The sequence below is a fragment of the Hydra vulgaris genome, chromosome 13 (genome assembly GCF_038396675.1).
Source record: "Hydra vulgaris chromosome 13, alternate assembly HydraT2T_AEP".
In the NCBI taxonomy this organism is placed as follows: Eukaryota; Metazoa; Cnidaria; class Hydrozoa; order Anthoathecata; family Hydridae; genus Hydra; species Hydra vulgaris.
Genome location: NC_088932.1, coordinates 7,862,501 through 7,882,817, shown reverse-complemented (window position 1 = coordinate 7,882,817; position 20,317 = coordinate 7,862,501). Strand labels below are relative to the sequence as shown.

At 30.1% G+C, this 20,317-nt stretch overlaps 3 protein-coding genes across 3 annotated transcripts in view; 2 read left to right on the top strand and 1 right to left on the bottom strand.

The window, feature by feature from the left end:
• The first annotated feature begins 2,300 nt into the window (after positions 1 to 2,300).
• Positions 2,301 to 2,987, top strand: LOC136089594 (uncharacterized). The gene has a single exon (XM_065815646.1). It carries the CDS (start codon positions 2,301 to 2,303, stop codon positions 2,985 to 2,987), a length of 687 nt encoding a protein of 228 aa, XP_065671718.1.
• A 9,536-nt stretch (positions 2,988 to 12,523) lies between these two features.
• LOC136089593 (uncharacterized) lies at positions 12,524 to 13,168 on the top strand. Its single transcript, XM_065815645.1, has one exon. It carries the CDS (start codon positions 12,524 to 12,526, stop codon positions 13,166 to 13,168), a length of 645 nt encoding a protein of 214 aa, XP_065671717.1.
• A 5,464-nt stretch (positions 13,169 to 18,632) lies between these two features.
• Positions 18,633 to 20,317, bottom strand: part of LOC136089592 (zinc finger protein 862-like) — a 2,315-nt gene continuing 630 nt past the window's right edge. Inside the window, exons 3-4 of the mRNA XM_065815644.1 lie at positions 19,878 to 20,317; positions 18,633 to 19,693 (exon numbers count right to left, since the gene is read on the bottom strand). The exon at positions 19,878 to 20,317 is cut by the window's right edge and continues 247 nt beyond it. Coding sequence (XP_065671716.1) covers positions 18,633 to 19,693; positions 19,878 to 20,317 — 1,501 coding nt within the window. The remainder of the gene's footprint in view (positions 19,694 to 19,877) is intronic.

The following is a 20,317-nucleotide window of genomic DNA, read 5'->3' as shown; positions in this document are numbered from 1 at the left end:
GCGGTACTACCAGGGACTCGGTGGGAATCAAACTCGGAACCTCTCGCTTATGAAGCGAGCGCTCTACCATTACACCACTACCGTTAAATGCGTTTTATGTTATTAAGTTTATAAACTTTAAAAAACGGCAATAAAACGGTGTCACAAAGTTGTTTTACATTAACACAAGCTCTTTATATTGTTAAAATAACATTGCAGTTTGTTTTATTGCTGTTTTATAGCTTTTTACAATAACAATTAAATACTCTTTAAAATAACACCACCTGTTTTATCATCAGCATGAATGTATTAATAAGCCACTGCTAGCTTCAAGATTTAATAAGAGTCACCCTGGAATTTGTTATTCTACTATAAATAAATAGACTTAAAGAAAAATAAACTTGCAAAAGTTGATAACCATTAAGGGATATCAATTTAAGTAAATTTGTGATCACATTATTTAGGGACAAGGGGCGTTATAAATTATAATATCGAAACCTAATAATTAGAATAACAGTTTGCGGTAATTTTTGTTTTAACTGGATAGTTGTTTTTTTATACTTTTTATTTTACACTAGAAATAATGTATTATGTGAACAAACTACTTAATATAAGTTATATACTTATTACTTTATAACTATCTTATTAGCTTTGAAGAATAAATGTATTTGCAGTTTAATTTTGTTTAAACTTTTGATTGATGTAAAAGTTATTTATTTTAAAAATTTTTTTTTCTGTTTAATTAATTTTGAAAGGTATAAAAATTATATACCTTTATACTTAGATTATACCTTTACACGTTTATATTAGATATACATATACATATATATATGTATATATATATATATATATATATATATATATATATATATATATATATATATATATATATATATATATATATATATATATATATATATATATATTATAGGATGATTCATATTTGACGACGTTTTGAAAATCAAGTCCTACCTGGAATTGTTGACCACCAATATAAAAATAATTTTAAGCCAAAAAATTTTAATATCACGTGACTTTAGAGGTCCCCGCCAATCAAATTTGTGTATAAAAACATAGCAAACTTCAGGGATCATGGCGGGGACCTTTAAAATCAACACGGAAAGCCAACTTTTCTTCTATATGGTATATTTTGAACTACTTATTTATAATAGGGTAGGACCTTAAAGAAATACGGTGGCATAACTGACGCTGGTTTATTTTTCATATTTAGGCCATATTTTAAAAATTAATATTAGAAGTAAGCATTAATAATGTTTATTTAGAAGGGCATGTCAATAGCTACTCGCCCCCATCACACTATTATTGGAGATTTATACCCCCTCTATCCCTTCTTCGTTGGAAGGAGGGGGAAGGGGGGGGGGCAAAGTAATTGAAATTTTATTATATTTAAAATTATTTTATTTTCCTTGGCAAAAAAAAATTTGGCAATATAAATATTAAATTCATGATATGTAAATATAATATAATATATTGCAATGCATAAATATAGTATATAAATCATGTTATTTTTTTCTCTGCTCTCCTATTGCTTCATAGCTAGCTGCAACTGTTCCTTGGTTTCTGACCCACGGTGGTGATCTCGTATTTGCTGCACAGCTAGTATAAGTTCTTGACGATCATCCTCATTGTGAACATTTTTCACAAACTCTAATACTAGTTTTACAGCCCTTTCAGAACAATCGTTCACTACTTCAAGTTTACTTTACAAAATTGGAGAATGTTTTGAACAGGTCAACATAGCACCACACAGGAGCAGGAAAGTTTAACCAAAGTTTGTCCTCCATTCTTGTTTAGTAAACTGAAGATGAACCAAGAGTTCTCTCCAATTAATGAAGCAAGTTCTGGTGGCACTTCTTGTTTAAATTTTAACTCGTTTATCAAGTTTGACTTCTCTGAATGCTGAAAATGATCAGGAACTGGTTTGGATAGTAATGTTTTTGCGATGTTTTCTTTCTCCATGTGAAGCCGTAGAGCTAAATTATATGCGGACGAGCAGGAACAATGTTTATATATATACGTGGCGTTTTTTTAGTTAATATATATATGCATGTAAAGATGGCTTAGTTATAATATATATGTATTTCATTACAAGTTCTGGTATTAATTAACGTTACAACAATGGCGCTAAGAGTAGGATCTGATTTGACTTTAGATGACCCAGACAATGCGGAAGCATGGATTAGGTGCTTGTCAGCCTCCGCACCTTCCAAGAAATTAAAAGATGAGATAAACGATTGTTACGAGATAACAGACTTATTTCTGGCAAAAGCAGGCATTGAAGCAGAAAAAAGATTTCCCTTATGGTATATCCAAAAGAGTTAGAAAATATGATATTCGATGATATTAAAACTGTTATTATGTCCCATTTGAGGCCTCAGAAACGACTAATTATTGCTGAAAGAGTTAGATTTTTAGCATCAAAACAACAAAACAATGAAAAAATTGTATCATATGCACAAAGATTACGCGAAGCTTCAGGCTTTTGCAACTTCGAAAAATTGGGAAAAGATGGCCAAAGTGCGGAAGATGATTTAATTCAAATGAGATTGATTGATGGCCTCCAGTCTCCTGATCAGAGAATTAAAGCCCTAGAAATGTTACAAAGTGGAGATTCGCCTAGACTAGGAGCATGTATTGATTTTATCAGACAACTGGAGCAAATATCATGTTTTAGTATACAAAACAACATTGGAAGCAACATAGACATACCTTTAGTTAATCATATTGATAAAAACAAAGAAAAAACATATAAATGCAAATATTGTGGCCTTCAGCACCCACCTAGGAAATGCCCAGCATTTGGGAAAAGTTGCACAAAATGTGGGAAGTTTAACCATTTTAAAAACGTATGCAGAACAAACACTAAGTATGAAAAAACAATAGAGGAAATAGAGAACGATGATACTAGTGTATACTCCATTAACATGAATGGTACAAATTCAGAGATTAATGTAAAAATAAACGATTATAATATGAAGATAAGTTGATACCGGGAGTCAAGTCACAATCATTCCAAAGAATTTTTGGGAACTTATGTCTAAACCGAAGCAACAAAAATGCTATCTTCGTCTGAAACAGTTTGATGGTACAATCATAAAAGTCCTAGGCGAATTTGAAGCAACTTTGGAAACTGAATCAAAAATGAATATAGCACAAATTATCGTTGCAGACTGTAATAAAAATCATGGCCTAATTGGTATGGATGTATTAAATATCAATGCTACAAAATTAATTAATAGTATAGACCCTATTGTTCATGGGCGTTTAATAACAGAGCAAATATTCTGTTAAAAAACGGCATACAACCTACTTATTTTGAATCGCGACCCCTCCCTATTCACATTAAACCACTAGTGATAGATAAACTGAATGAGATGATACAACAAGGTTTGCTCCAAAGGGTTCCTCCTGGTGGAAGCAAATGGGCATCACCACTTGTGGTTGTTAGAAAAACAGATGGAGACTTACGCATATGTGCAGACTACAAAATAGGGGTTAATCAAAAAATATGCTCAGACTCATATCCTATCCCCAATATTGAGAGTGTATTCCATAAAATGGCGGGAATGAAATATTTTGCTAAAATTGATCTAAAGGGAGCTTACCATCAAATTGAGTTGGACAAAGAGGCACAAGAAATAACTACAGTTAATACCCCTATCGGACTATTAAGATGGACATGTTTACCCTTTGGAATAAAAACAGCGAGTACAATATTTCAGAGAACAATAGAATCTGTTGTGGGTGATCTAATCCCTAACATGATTATATTCCAGGATGATATATGTGTCGGTGCGGAAAAAGCTGAAGAACTTAAATCGAATTTGAATAAGATTTTGAGCAAATTGAAGAAATCTGGAATGAGCACAAATACAAGAAAATCAGTGAATGAAGCGAAATGTCTTTCATTTTTAGGATACAAACTGTCAGAAAAGGGAGTTACCCCAGATCGTAATCTAGCCAGCAAAATACTCGGCATAAATCCTCCTAAGGATAAAAAGGAACTTGAGTCGTTCATAGGACTAGCAAACTTTTATGGTCGACATATACAAAAATATGCTGAAAAATTTTTACCTTTAAACGATTTAAGAAAGAAAGGGGTTATATTCGAATGAAAAAAAGAACATCAACATGCATTTGAATTGCTAAAAAGGAACCTTAGTGAAGAACCCGTAGTAAAGGTTTATGACATCAACCAAGATCTGGAATTGACAACCGATGCCAGTGAAAAAGCTATATCTGGAATACTTTCACAAAATGGCAATCCTGTATTGCATCTCTCGCGAACTTTATCAGACGCTGAGACAAGATATTCTAATATTGAAAGAGAAGCTTTGGCTATTGTATGGTCTACTCACAGGGCTAGGCATTTTCTGTTGGGTAGAAAATTCAAACTAATATCCGATCACAGGCCACTGGAATTTATATTTGATGGTAATAAAGAACTGCCCAAAGTCACATCCGCTAGAATTTTAAGATGGGCCATAGAAATGATGGCGTTCGATTACGAAATAAACTATAAGAAGGGAGAGAATATTCCTCATGCCGATGCCTTATCAAGATTGTCTTTTCTATCACAAGATGAAGAGAAGGACCAAGGGACATTTATACACTTAGTCGAATCAGATATTGTTAACCTTGATCAAATAATGAAAGAAACGGAAAATGATAGAGCATTGATGGATATCAAAACCAGAATTAGCAAAAATAATTGGGGCAGATGCTCTGTAACAGAAAGACCTTATAAATCTATTAGGAATAAACTGACTATCGAAAAAGGAATCATATGTAATGGAGATCTCATTATACCTCATCGAACGATGAGAAAGATGTTCATCAAATCGGTCCATGATGACATACATTGTGGCATAATGCAAACGCGATGTCGATTAAAGTTGGAAGCCTGGTGGCCTGGCTACTGTCAAGATGTCGAAGAATATGTAAAAAGCTGTGAAAAATGTGCTGAAATAAAAGTGAAGAAGGAGAGGACATTACATACATGGCCAAATGAAAGTAAACCTTGGTGTAGAGTACATATGGATCATGCCCATATGCAGGGCATAGGACTGTTTTTAATTTTAGTAGACTCCTTTTCTGGATGGCCGGAAGTTATTAAGGTATTTAACCGTGAAGCTGCCACAGTGAAGGCAGTACTACAAAATGTCTTTTTGAGAAATGGAGTTCCGGAAGTTTTGGTGTCCGACAACGCTGCCGAATTTCATGATACCACCTTGCAGCTAAAGAAAATAGGTTGCTTGCCGTATAAAACCCCGCCATACCACCCTCAATCTAATGGAGCGGCCGAAAGAATGGTAGAGACAGTAAAAATGGGGTTAAAAGCGTATTCACCAGATAAAGGTTCATTATGTGGATATTTAAGCAGAATGCTTTTAAGCTATAGGACAATACTTATAATATATATGTATTTCATTACAAGTTCTGGTATTTATTAACATTACAACACTCCCATCAGGAAGGGTAGGGTCTAGGAGAGCAAGTGGAACCAAAGTTTCATTTAAGTACCAAGTGTGTCTCTTCATTGACATCATTGTACTTTCAATTCCGTTTAGAACTCTCTTGGAATCAGAGTCGCGTTTCTCTACATACTCATTGTACTGCACCATTTGCCAATAAGCTTTTACATCCTGAAATGGTGCCGCTGAGGGCAATGAGGTTCTCAGAAACCAGGCAAAATAAAAAATTGAGATAAACTCTGCCATTGTCTTCAACAATTAAAACAGAGAGTGGACCCACATCACAAAGTTATTTGACTCATGTAGTTATACCTAATGGAATTGGTGCAACCATGGCAAATGCTACTGTTAATGTTTTATTAGAACATAACAGTGTTTAGAGATTAATAGCGGTTATTTTAGATAATTCAAGTTCAAATACAGGTTGTGATAGTGGTTTGGTTGTTAAACTTAAAAAAATTATAAAGAAAAAACTTACACCTTTTAGAATGTTTGCTGCATCAGAATGAACTGCCACTGTGACACATCATGTCAGAATTAAAAAAATAATTAGGAGCCATTAATAAAGAACGTACGCAGGTATAGGAGGAGGAGGCGGGGGGGGGGGGTTTCCAAAGGCATACGAACCCGTACCAGGGGGAGAGGGGGTGTTAAAGATAGTGAGTACGTACGCGGTTTGACTCCTTTATTTGATTTGATTTTTTTTAAAACATTGATTTCACAATGCTTGCCATGCTAGATGGCTAACTTTGGCTGTCAGAATTATGTTATATGTTAGGACTAAGGAGCCATCTTTTAAGCTCTTAGCAGTAACTAAGTATATTGTGCAAGTTTACTGCGTAATGTGGTTTGCAATCAAGCACTTTGTACAATACAAAGACGCTTATGAACTCCTATATAAAAATATTCAGTTGTTCAAGCTTGAAGAGAGCAGGATTCAAAGTATTGTTTTTATCCATCTCCAGGGAAATTCATGCTGTTGTTTACAGAAAAATTTTCTTTACTGCATGCTGCAGGATGAAAATGTGCATATAAGAAATCGAGCTCTTAACCAAATTCTTAGTAATTCTTTATAAAGAAATTAAAAAAAAGACATTACTTTCAAAACTCAACTTCAAAACTTCAACAAAACTCAGCCGAAATCGATGATGAAAATAAATTTTGATGCTGATTCTTGGGATTTTCTTGTTTCTGTTAATAAGATTCAGATTGAGCCACCAATGGCACTTAGCACAACTTCTGAAAAAATTAGAGAGGCATTTGAATCTGGACAAAAACTTTGTCTAATTGATTTTCCTAACAATTCTCAATCCATTGAGAGAGCAGTAAAACTAAAAAGCTGCTCCGAAGCTGCTAAGCTGGTTTATGGTCAAGAAAAGAGACATAAATTCATTTTGGCAAAGAACCAAAGTCAAAAAGACAATAAGAAAAATGTAAAAAAATGCGATTATTTTATAAAGTGAATATATAATTTTGTAATTTTCTTTGCGATTTAATTAAAAACAGCTTGCTATGAAAAATAAAAACTATTCTGATTAAGTTCCCAATTATTTATTGTTGATAAATTAATTTTCCTTAAAAATAAAAAGGCTACAGAAGATATAAACGAGACTGTGAAAAATGTCAAGACGGCTAAAAATTCAATTAAAGGTAATTATTTGAACCAATTTCCCGAACTGAATGTAAATTAAACTAAGTTAAATTTATATTTTTCTTGTTATTTAGATTGCAATGAACAAATTCCAGGGTGACTCGTTGTAGTTTTCCAAAAAAACACCTTCTTGGCAAGGTTAATGTATTAAATGGTTACATTTAATACATTCATGGTAATTAAAGTAGTTAAAACTTTGTAGTATTTGCGTTTTCACTCTTAGTTTTTAACTTATACTTTTTTAAGTATCATGTTAAGTAAAAACAATTACTAAAAGTAATATCTTAATAGTATTAAATAGGTTACTTGTTCATTACACTATAACTGCAACTTAAACTTTAAATTATAACTTAAGCTGTAAATTATAACAGTAACTTACACTATTTTAAATCCACCAAATGAGAAAATTGTAAGATAATATTTAAATATGAGAGATATGTTTAAAAATAAAAAAAATACAAACTAATGTACAAAAGATACAAATTTATGATAACGCAACCCCCTACATCACTACCGCAAGGCGGCGCAAGGCAAGACGGTGGTGGGGGTGGTTGAAACTTTTTTTCGCGATTAGATTTTTTTGCATTAATTTGAACCCTGCATACATTTGCTTTTGGTACTGCAATAAAAAGAATCAATAAAATATTATACATACAAACTGAATAAAATATCTTTTCAAACCACTAATTTCAAATAAATTATAAAAAAATATTAATTTATTTTTTAAATTTTTAATCTTCAAGGCAAAAAAATTAAAACTTAAACATTTTTCTCGGACACGATAGTTTGATTTTCATTCTTTGTGCAGTACTTCCTATTGGTATGAGTGCTTAACCCTATAAAGGTTTTTCTAGAGAATTAACTTAATATTATTTTCAAAAGTCACATGATGTATAGTACTGTCTATGAACATGTTTTGTGTAGTAAACGTAAACTTTTATAAACTAAAATATCTATAAAATTTGATAAACTAAATAAAAACTTTGTTGGTTCAGTTACCTTCAACTCCTCATAGTTTTCTGGAAACCCTCCATATAAAGAAACAAGCACAGCATAACTGTAGTCATGGTTATTATCTAAGTTTTGAATAAAGTTATCTATTTCATTTTCGGGAACTAAAACATTTTCATTGAGACACTTTTCTTCAAGCATTCCATAATAATTGCTAAATTGAATTTTTACAGTAAAATTTCCATTTTTATTTTTGCGGGAACCATTCGGGTAATTATAAAATTTGTCATTAGTCAATAAATTTGAAATAAATGCCTTCTCATTATCGACCAGCTCTAAAAAGGAAAAAAAAATTAATCTGATCTATATTGATAAAAAAAAAGCAACAAACTAATAGAAACAAAATTAATAGAAACAAAAAGTTCATGTGATAAGTAAAGCCATCTAATATTTTGACCAAATCTAATTATGGAATGAAACACTACATTTTATTAAAAGTTCATCTTCATTTTTAAAATTAAATCACCATAAGTCCAAATTTACAAAAATTTGCATAGAGCTGAAATTGGGTACAGACCTTGGGAACATTTTTACAAGCAAAATATTAAAAGTCCCCGCCGATCCTGGATCTGCAAAACAAGTTATTTAAGGTCAATGGTTAAAAAAATTGGTTTTTCACATTTTTACGGTAAATGGTAAGTTTCATCAAAAAAAAAAAAAAAAAAAAAAAAAAAAAAAACAGATTAAGAAAAAGTTTTAGATCATGAAATCATCTAAAAAAATTGTCTTTATACTTTTTTTTCTAAAAATCACTATTCCTAAGATAATGCAAAAACTAAAATTGAAGAAGTCTTATTCAAAATAATCGGTATATTATATTTTATCTATTATATATTAGTATAATTACTATATACTAGTGCTATATAGAGCTGAAATTTGATACAGATCTTAGGAACATTATTGCAAACAAAATATTAAAAGTCCCCACTAATCCTGGAAACAATGGTAAGTTTTATCAATAAACAAAAAAGAAGAAAGGAAAAAGAATAATAAAAAGTTTTAGATCATGAAATTATCTAAAAAAATTGTCTTTATACTTTTTTTTCTATGAATCACTATTCCTGAGATATTGGAAAAATTCAAATTGAAGTCTTATTCAAAATAATCGGTATATTTTATCTATTATATATTAGTATAATTTCTATATAGTACTATTATAAAATACAATAGTATGCTTCATCTTCTTCACTTTTTTTTTCTTCTTCATCTTCTTCCTCTTTTACTTCTTCTTCTAGCTGGAAATGTGAAAAAGATATATCAGCTATCTCATTATTAATATCATCAAAATCTTCATTTGTTGAAATTGATTCAACATTGGAGCAAAACTGGCCTCGACAATTAGTACATACCGGTGAACACAAAAACCTGACTTATTGTTGCTACATTTTGCACTGCAACCTTTTTACAATTGCAAAAGATGGTGTTAAGAAGTATTTCCGGAGCAGGTGGGAGTAAAGTTTACCTACTAATTTCCAACCACAGTCTGCGGGTCCAGTTAATTGTCTAGCCATACTTGAACTTGATAGTATACTCTATATAAGTGCTCACTAACAGAAGCAGATGTTGGAGGAACACAAAATAGTTGCACTCTTTTATTGTTCTGTGTATTTTTTTAAAAAACTTATATATCTATACTTGTATGTACAATTTTTTTTAGAGCTCCATAAAGAGCAAGAAGATGCTGCTCAAATAAGCTTACCAATCTCCCATACGTTCACCTCTTATAAAATTCTTTGCAATTGACACCATATTATAATATTGTATCTATAGTTTATCATCCCCACTGGTTTCAGATGTGAAACCAGTGAGGATGATGATATCCACAACATCTGTACCGATTTCAGCTCTATGCGAATTATTGCAAACCTACTACTATTTTTTCGACTACTTTGACCGAAATATATTTCATTTTTTTAAACTTTCAACCCATATTCTTAGAATTAGTTCATTTATTTATAATTGCAAAAAAAAAGTTAAGTAAGATATGTACCAAAAAATTCTGCGCATCTATTAATGTGGTGTTTACAGAAACTGTAAATTATTTTATATAGCTAATTGTTTTAAAATGACAATGTTTTAGTGTTATTTAAAATTTAAATAACCTATTTATCTAAACATTTAGTTTCATTTGAAATCTCATCAAACCAAGATAAGTAGAAAGAAAACATTTTTCATTTTTTCTCGGAAAATCCTGGTCTATCAAACAAAACACTTTCTAAAGAATTGCAAATTGCTTCTAAAACAGTGCAGAGTAGTTAAAATCGATTAAAGGACACTTGTACACTTAAAAAGAAATCAGGAAGTAAATGAAAAAAAAGTTTTTATTTGACAAGACCTTGTTACAAAAATTAAAGTTGCCTTTGACCGAAACCCAGACATCTGATCGAACTTTAGCAAATAAATTTAAGACAATTGCTTGCACTATTCAAAGAGTGAAGAGAAGTTGTGGCTATAAATCATTAAAAAAACATAAAATTACTTATTCTCTTAACATAAAGTTACTTATTCATAAAGTCTTATTCTTACTTGAAAAGTAAGAAAATAATGTAACTTTTTGTTTCTGCTTTATAATAAATATGCGCTAAAAAATCTTTTTGATTATTGATGATGAAACTTATTGTTTTGCATATTTCAGATCATTTCCAGTATACCAATGACTATTAACACCATAATATACAATTAGTATATAAATAATATACAATTATTCCATAATATACAAGTATATTAAGGAATAATAATAACAATTATTAATAATAATAATAACAATTATTAGATCCATATTATATAATTCCATAATATACACGTATATTATAGAATAATAATAACAAAATACACGTTTGAAATCTTAAAAAAGAGAAAAAACGCTTAATGAGACATTATATGATGTATATTATACATCAAGTAATGCCTTATTAAACGTCTTTTTCCTTTTTTAAGATTTCATACCTGTATTTCATTAATTTAGCCTAATTTAGCATCAAAGGAGGACACAGTAATTATATTTATTTTTACAGCTTCAGCACTGTAATCTCCAAAGTAAAAGCGGAACATCTGGGATCCCTAAAACAACCAGATGTTGATTTTTCATTTCAGTTGTTCATATTCAAAATATGAATATTACAATTCTACAGTGATTGCTTTTGGATACAACATTCTCCCATTTTAATAATAAATTGCTTTAGATTTTGATTTGTTTCTATCAGAAAGTTGTGAATTTTTAATTGAATTTTAAGAAAAAATTTGTTTACATTTATCATAAACAATTATATAATTAATTCTATTAAAAAAAAATATATCTCAGATAAGCTTATAAATATTCAAACTATAAGTATTTATAAAAATAGAGTACGAACAAACTATATTTTACAGAACATTTACCATTATGAAAGCAATACACAAAAAGCACAAAAGCCAATAAACGAAAATATATCAAAAAGATTGTTTAAAGAGTTTTCTCCATTTTACATAAATTTTTTAGTAAAAATATTCAATAAACTTTTTTTTTAAAGAAAAAAAAAAAGACAGATAGATATTGATTATGTGGAAGCTGTTTTTCACTCATAATTGACTAGTATGATAAATAGTATGACTATAATTAGTATCACATTTATTATTAATACAAATATTATTATTAAGAGATATAAGGTGTTTAATACAAATGAGGAGAGTTTGCTGTTGACATATTCAAAGAAGGTTTGGAAACAATTATTAGTTTTAGGAAAATTCTCTCATGAGCTTATCAAGACACCTTTTCATTAATTTTCCCTTATTGGTAACACAAAGAAAAACTTTAAATTCAACTAAGGATTAAAAACTTCAAAATAGAAATATTTAATTTTTTCTCATTTTTATATTAAGTTATAAAAAAAAGTTTTAAATTCCTAATAAAATACAATAAGAGATTAATAGTTAATATAAAAACTTCCAGTTTTAAGCTCCAAAACTTTTACACCGAGACTCCCGTTATGGATATATATATATATCAATATATATATATATATATATATATATATATATATATATATATATATATATATATATATATATATATATATATATATATATATATATATATATATATATATATATATATGTATATATATATATATATTTATATATATATATATATATATATATATATATATATATATATATATATGTATATATATATATATATATATATATATATATATATATATATATATATATATATATATATATATATATATATATATATATATATATATATATATATATATATATATATATATATATAGGGTGGTTAAATTTTAAGGGCCGATGTTGAATGTGAACTAAACCTAAACGTAAATTATTTTTCTGTATTTAATGTGTCATTTCTCAATTTCAGACTGACTCAATTTGAACCATGGAAAGTTACACAATTGAGCAACGCGTTAAAGTTATTCAGGCCTATTATGAAAATGGGCGTTCAAATCAAAATGCATATCGTGCACTTCGTGAGTTTTTCGGTCAATTTAATCGTCCAAATGTGCGTACAATTGGAAAAATCGTGCATAAATTTGAGCAAACAGGGTCTGTAGGAGATGTGAAAAGACCAACGCATGCTCGTACAGCTCGTACTGCCGAAAATATCGCTACTGTTCGCGACAGTGTGGCTGAAGAACCGTCCACATCAACTCGTCGTCGTAGCCAACAATTGCACCTCTCACGCTCGTCGATGATGAACATTATGCATAAAGACTTGCATTTACACGCTTACAAGGTGCAGTTGACCCAAGAACTAAAGCCCACTGACCATCTCAAACGTCGTCAATGGTCAGAATGGTGGCAAGCAAAGGCAACCATCGATGATCAATTTCCGACGAAAATCATCTTCAGTGATGAGGCCCATTTTCACCTTAGTGGCTTCGTCAACAAGCAGAATTGCCGCATTTGGGCGAATGTTAATCCGAGAGTGATTGTCGAAAAACCAATGCACTCACAAAGAGTGACTGTTTGGTGTGGTTTATGGGCTGGCGGCATTATCGGACCATATTTTTTTCAAAAATGATGCCGGTCTGGCAGTTACTGTGAATGGTGTTCGCTATCGTGAGATGATAACGAACTTTTTATGGCCCGAATTGGATCATATGGATGTGGAGGATATGTGGTTTCAACAGGACGGTGCCACTTGCCACACAGCTAACGAAACAAAGGCTCTTTTGCGCGAAAAATTCAATGGCCGTGTTATCTCACATGGTGGCGATGTCAATTGGCCGCCAAGATCATGTGATTTGACACCGTTGGACTTCTTTCTTTGGGGGTATTTAAAAGAAAAGGTGTACGTTGATAAGCCAGCAACAATTCAAGAGCTAAAGGATGAGATAATTCGGCACAATAACGGCATAGAACCTCAATTATGCCTCAGCGTCATCGAAAATTTGCACCATCGGATGGAGGTGTGCCGCCAAGGTCGCGGCGCCCATTTGGCCGATATTTTATTCCATACATAATTGAACCATACCATATTATCATAATAAAAAGATGTTATAATAAATTCCTTAATAATTTGTGTTTTATTCAAATTTAACATTGGCCCTTAAAATTTAACCACCCTTTATATATATATATATATATATATATATATATATATATATATATATAAATATATATATATATATATATATATATATATATATATATTTATATATATATATATATACATACATATATATATATATATATATATATATATATAAATATATATATATATATACATATATATATATATATATATATATATATATATATATATATATATATATATATATATATATATATATATATATATATATATATATATATATATATATATATATATATATATATATATATATATATATATATATATATATATATATATATATATATATATATATATATATATATATATATATATATATATATATATATATATATATATATATATATATATATATATATATATATATATATATATAGTAGGGCATGCCAAAAAAAAAAAATTTTGGTCGCGCTTTAAAAACCTATTCTATACATAAAAATAAGCAAGAATATGAATTTTCATTGTTCTATCTCAATTCTAGGTGCCAGAAGATGAAATCAAGATTTTACGAAAATACGCAAAGTATGATGAAATTACATGAAGGATGGCAAAATAACAAGATTGCACCATTTTGTGTTTAGTTTAAGATTACAATCACTACATGACATATCTATTATAAACTGATAATAATTTTTTATAGCTTAATAGTTAAAAATAGTTAAAATAACATTAACTTTTTCAAAAGAAATGGGTCCAAAAAAGAAGAAAAATGTCCATGTAAGTGAAAGTGTCAGACGACCATTATATCTGTTAACTAACCCAATTTCACAGCTACCAAATACACAGCTTCCAACCAATGGTAGTATTTTAAGATATTATCAATATTTAATTTCAAGTAAAAAGAAAAGATTTATTAAAACACAAATTAACATGGCCTGTAAGAAGCAAAAAGGAACAAGGAACTTGGTGTGCAAAAGTAAGACATAACTGTAAAACATAAACATTTTTATTCCTAGATTAAAGAGGACTAAATAATTATTTTTTCAGGTGCAATAAATGTTAAATAAATAAAATATTTTTTAAAAACCTAAATTAGGTAGAGATTTTTGTGACCTTAAGACGCAATCAGACTGCTTGATTAGAGAAATAGTCAACATTTAGACCAAAGCAGGATTTCAAGCATACATCATTTCAGAATATTCAATTCTTGACTAACTTCAAGCTCTACACAAGAAGTATCAACTTTTGAAAAAACGTGTTACCCTGAAAGATACCAAAGATACTAGAGAAAATATTAAGAATGAATTCATTTCAACAATGGAACAGTTGTTTGACATAGGCAAAGATAACTTAGAGCAACTGATGAGAAGTGACAAAATAACACCAAGAACACAAGCTGCTATTGAAGAAGACCTAAATTTCTATCTAGACCAGCAAACAGACAGATAAGAGTATCAATTATATTGTAGCCTTTTTATAAATTTCTCTATATTAATCAAATTGTTAGTAGCGCAGCTACTTTATGTAGGGCTTTCAGTCTGTCTGTCTTTCAGCTATCCATCTGTCTGTCCATCAGAGTAAGTTATTGCATTCTAATGTTATACATTTTTGTTTTAGGAAGTGGTTTATTTCTAAGCCAGATAAAGAGCTAGCTACCATCATTGAGAAACGACTAGAAAGGTATAAAAGACAAGAACAAATGAGAATGAAGTACCTAGAGGAGAAAGAAAGATGTAAATCAGCTCCCCCACCACTTGATGAAAGTAATAAAAACTTGACGCCAACTAAGAAAAGGTAAAACAAGTGTCATAATTACTTTAGAACTGTTAAAAAACTTACTTCTTAAAAATGAAATCCTAACTTATTTATGTAAATATTTTAGATACAAGTCTGGTCCAGCCAATTTGGATATGTTTGACTCAACTTTGACAGATCCAGATTTTGCTGTATAAGAAGACTCATTCGAAGGTAGTGATGATGACTTTGAATATGGTGCTGCTCATAATAAAACCCCAAAAGTCTTACCTAAAGGCTCAATGCAAGTAAATAAAAAGATTACAAGAGAAGAATTGATGGCAGTAACTACACCTATTTGTGCTAGAGGGTTAATCAGCATTGAATTACAAACCTGGCTGTTGTCGTCTGTTGTTAATTATCTGGGAGTAGATGTTAATCAGATGGGCATTTCTAAATCTAGTATTTCAAGAGAAAGAGCGAAAGTAATTGAACATCAAGGTAATTTTTAAAGGGACACCTAAAGAAAAAGTCTTTTATGCCAACTTTTTGCCAGTCAAAATTAAGTTTTTTTTTTCAAATCAAAAAGTTTTTCTTCAGATGCCATATTTCTTATCCCTGATTTTCTAATGTAAGTCTATTATAAATGAAAGTTATGATTAAAATCTTACTATACCTTTAAAGAGTGGAATATTTACCTAAAAATAAACCATCATAACAATAATATATTGTGTTAAAAATGATCTTTATTTAGGCTATACCATCAGAGAAAATTACAGAGAGACAATGGCTGGAAAACATCTTGTTCTCCACTTTGATGGCAAGCTGTTAAAACATTTAGATGAAAATACCTTGCAATCTGTTGTAAGAGATAGAGTTGCTGTCAGTGTTACTAGTCCTGAATTTGAGAATAAAAACGATCTCTTACTTGGTGTTTTACTTGCAGAGTCTGGCAAAGCTGTTGATGAAACAGAAATTATTCACAACTTACTTGAGTCCTTTGAAATATGCAATGAAATTTTCGCAATTGTTGCAGATACTACCAATGTTAACACAGGAGCCCATGGAGGAATTATAACCAGGTTGTGCTATATTTTGGGAAAACCTGTTCTCTGGCTGTTATGCAGACATCACTTGTTTGAAATAGCAATACATAAGGCAATTGTAATTGTCCTTGGACCTACTGCTGCACCAGATAGACAGTTCTATAAAGATTTCAAGAAGGACTGGGAAGTATATCACGCCATAATTCAAAAAGCTAACCTGTCTGAGTTTAAGAAATTTGATGAGAAGAAGCTGGAAGTTGGATCTGAACTTCATAAACTTTACCTGGAAGCTCAGGAATATCTGAAGTTTGCTCTTAATCACGAAGTGTTTCCAAGAGATGATTATAATCATCTAGTTAAGTATGCTGCTTTTTATTTAAATGTCTCATCACCAAAGCTGAATGGTTTTAAAATTTATCAACCAGGAGCCAATCACAATGCTCGTTTCATGGCTGACAGTCTTTACAATTTAGCTATTGTTATGACATCAGGTATAATAGATTTTCTGCCTAAAGATCAGTTACCTCACCTGGAAAAGTCAGCTTTTATATGTGCAGTTTTTTATGCTCCATGGTATTTACGTTCATACAAAGCAGAATATGCTGTTAAGAATGATTTCCTGTCATTCAAGTCAGCTTATGTTATACAACAAGAGTTTGATGTCAAAATTGGCAATGCTTTTCTGAAATTTTTTCAGCAACACTCTTGGTACTTTGCCCCAAAGGTTGCTGTGTTAATACTGGCAGATCCAGATTTTGAAGAGAAGCTTGCAGTTCTAGACAAGCTGTTGACCTTTGAGGTACCAGATATCAACACTATTCCCAATGGTAAACCTGATGCTGTCCTAGTTTTACCAACCTCTGAGGTAACAGAGTTGATTACAGAGGAAAGTTGGGCTCTTTTCATTGTTCTAGGCATACAGGACGAAATTCCTACCTGGAAAACAGGTTTAGCTGCTGGAAAGCTGGAGGAAAATGATTCCTATATATCATTTTGTGAGTTTGTAAAATCTCTAAATGTTACAAATGACCCAGCAGAGCGGAATATCAATCTTATACAAAGATATATCAGTAGCACATTAAAGGAGGACAAAAAACAAGATATACTGCTAGTTGTCAGAGAGCACAGGGCATTAATATCATTAGAAGCTGACCAAAGTGCACTGGCCAAATTGTAAAATATCTGTTATAGTAACAATATTAGATTTTAAACTAAAAAATACCTTTCCTAACTTTTTTATTTCTTCATTTTCAAAAAGAATATTTTTTTTCAGAAAAAAACAACGATTTCTCGTATTTGCGTAAAAACCTAAAATCATCTTCCACCACTAAATATGGTCCTAGAGAGTTCAAATTTGGTTTATATACTTTTTTTCATGTATTGAACAGGTATTTATACCGCGACCTTTCATTTTCTGAAAATCGTGATATTTTGGCATGGCCTAATATATAGATATATATATATATATATATATATATATATATATATATATATATATATATATATATATATATATATATATATATATTTATATATATATATATATATATATATATATATATATTTATATATATACATATGTATATATATATACATATATATATATATATATAAATATATATATACATATATATACATATATATATATATATATATATATTTAAACATATATATATATATACAGCGTGGAAAATAAGAAATCAAAGGCGAGCGGTCAAACTGACCGGCTAATACATAAAATTGACAGTCAGTTGTTTTTATTGGGCGGTCAAAATTTTAATTTTTATTTTGGTTTAAATTTTTAACGTAGCAATTACATTTGCATGACGAATTACGTTTGCATGACGAAACTTTGTAAATAAAACAATAACTTGATACTTTAAAATGAACGAACTCGTATTCCTTTTTTATTTGTATTCTATTTTTTAAAAAAAATAAAAAATACACATTTTTATGTTATATCAAAAAAATTTAAACTGAATACTTAATCAAGTATCGTTTTATGTAATACAACTATAATAATTGCCTAAGTTACAAAAAACAAAGTTTTATATAACTTAAAAATGTTTTTTTAAAGATGTTTTTAGATATACGTTTCATCTGATTCATTATCCAAAGTTTCATCGAAAGACAATTTTAAATCTAAAGACTCGTCTGATGACGATTCTAAATCAATTAATGTTTTTAGTTGTTTTTTTCTTTTCTTTTTTTGAATAAGTTTTTCGACTTTCTTGTGTAGGCCTTCGCAACGTATCTTCAGCCCATAATTCAATGGCAGGATTCACATCAAATTCTCCACTATTTGTTTCATCAGTACACACCCGAATTAAATTATTGAGCCGTTTTTCAGTTAAGCGATTTCTTGTGTCAGTTTTAATTCTATTCATAAGAGAAAAAAGACGCTCAACCTTTCCATTCGAAACAGGCAATACGAACAACAATTCAACAAGAAGTAGAACTGAACTCCAATCTTTTTTCATAGAACTCGAAAAAATTTGATACCATACTTTACGGTACTCAGTTTTATCTGGTGCCAAATATTTGACAGTGTAATCAACTAAGTTATGCCAAGCATCTAACATATTATTTACACTCCCAGTGAAGCCAGCATTACGTAACGGCATATTATAAAAGTCATACAATTTTTCGATGTTATCATCAGCAAATGAATTATTGGTGTTATTTTGAAACCAGCTACCAGTGTTTAGGATTAACATTCCATACATATCAGGAACTGTATTTTGTGTTTCCAAACGCTCTTCTATGGATTCGGCAATTAACGATACAATCATTGATTTCGAATTCTTAACTAAAGTTAGTGCGTTTGTAAAGTCATGAAGCTCAACATCCTGGAATGAATACTTACCAGTGTTGTTTTTTACTTTTGCAAGGAAACGTTTGACAGTTAGTAAATCATTAAATTCTTTTTTCTTCAAGCGACTTAACTGTTTTTTAGTTTGTTCAATAAATCCAGATGATGCTACGGAATCAATTTCGTTGCTTTGAAAAGATAAAGATAACAACTTTGCTGGCGATAAAACTTCTATGAATAATGCTATATAAAGCGGTATTCGTCCATGATTCCATTGCTGATGATACCCTTTAAACTTTGCTCTTTCTGCTTGAGTATAACTGAAATCTGCAGTCATGTTTTCGAGATGTTTCATATATACTCCATATTTGTCTAAGATCATCTCAAGTGCTTGAATTTTATGTGCAATCCATCGTGTTCCTATTTATTATTGCACAAGTATTTTATTTTATAAAAAGTTTTTATTGCTCAAAATACTGTTTTATAAAGAACTTTTGTATAAAAAACCAGCATCTAATAAAGTATATTATTTTATAAAGTATTTTTTATAGTTAAAATTGAAAAAAAAATCCAATATACCTGATGCTTTTTTTGGGGCTAATACCTGCAATGTCAAATGAATTACCCTCTTCAAGGATAGCAACAAGGTTTCCTAACTGTCGTAACTTTTTTGGGGATTTTTTATAAATGTTATACATTTTCAAAATGATGTTATTGACATCATTAAACGCTTTCATTTGTGCAAATTTATTTTTTAACGCTAACTCAAGGCGATGTGCAACACACCAACCAAAAGTTACCCATGGAATTTCTTTCTGAAGTAATACATTTACACTTGTTCTACTTCCTCTATTTACAGCTGCGCCATCAGCACCAAAACCAACTAATTTAGTTTTAAAATTTTCGATACCTTCTGATTCAAGGGATTGACTAATTTTATTGAAAACTCCTTCAGATGTTCCATGTTCAAGATCACAAATAGAAAGAAAAGAACACTCAACGCATATCTCGGTCTTTCCTATTGGAGTAGGATCGAAACTGATA

What these genes read in the sequence shown, in the direction of transcription:
- LOC136089594 (XM_065815646.1), top strand. Translation starts at nt 2,301, where the DNA reads ATGGTATATCCAAAAGAGTTAGAAAATATGATATTCGATGATATTAAA.
- LOC136089593 (XM_065815645.1), top strand. Translation starts at nt 12,524, where the DNA reads ATGGAAAGTTACACAATTGAGCAACGCGTTAAAGTTATTCAGGCCTAT.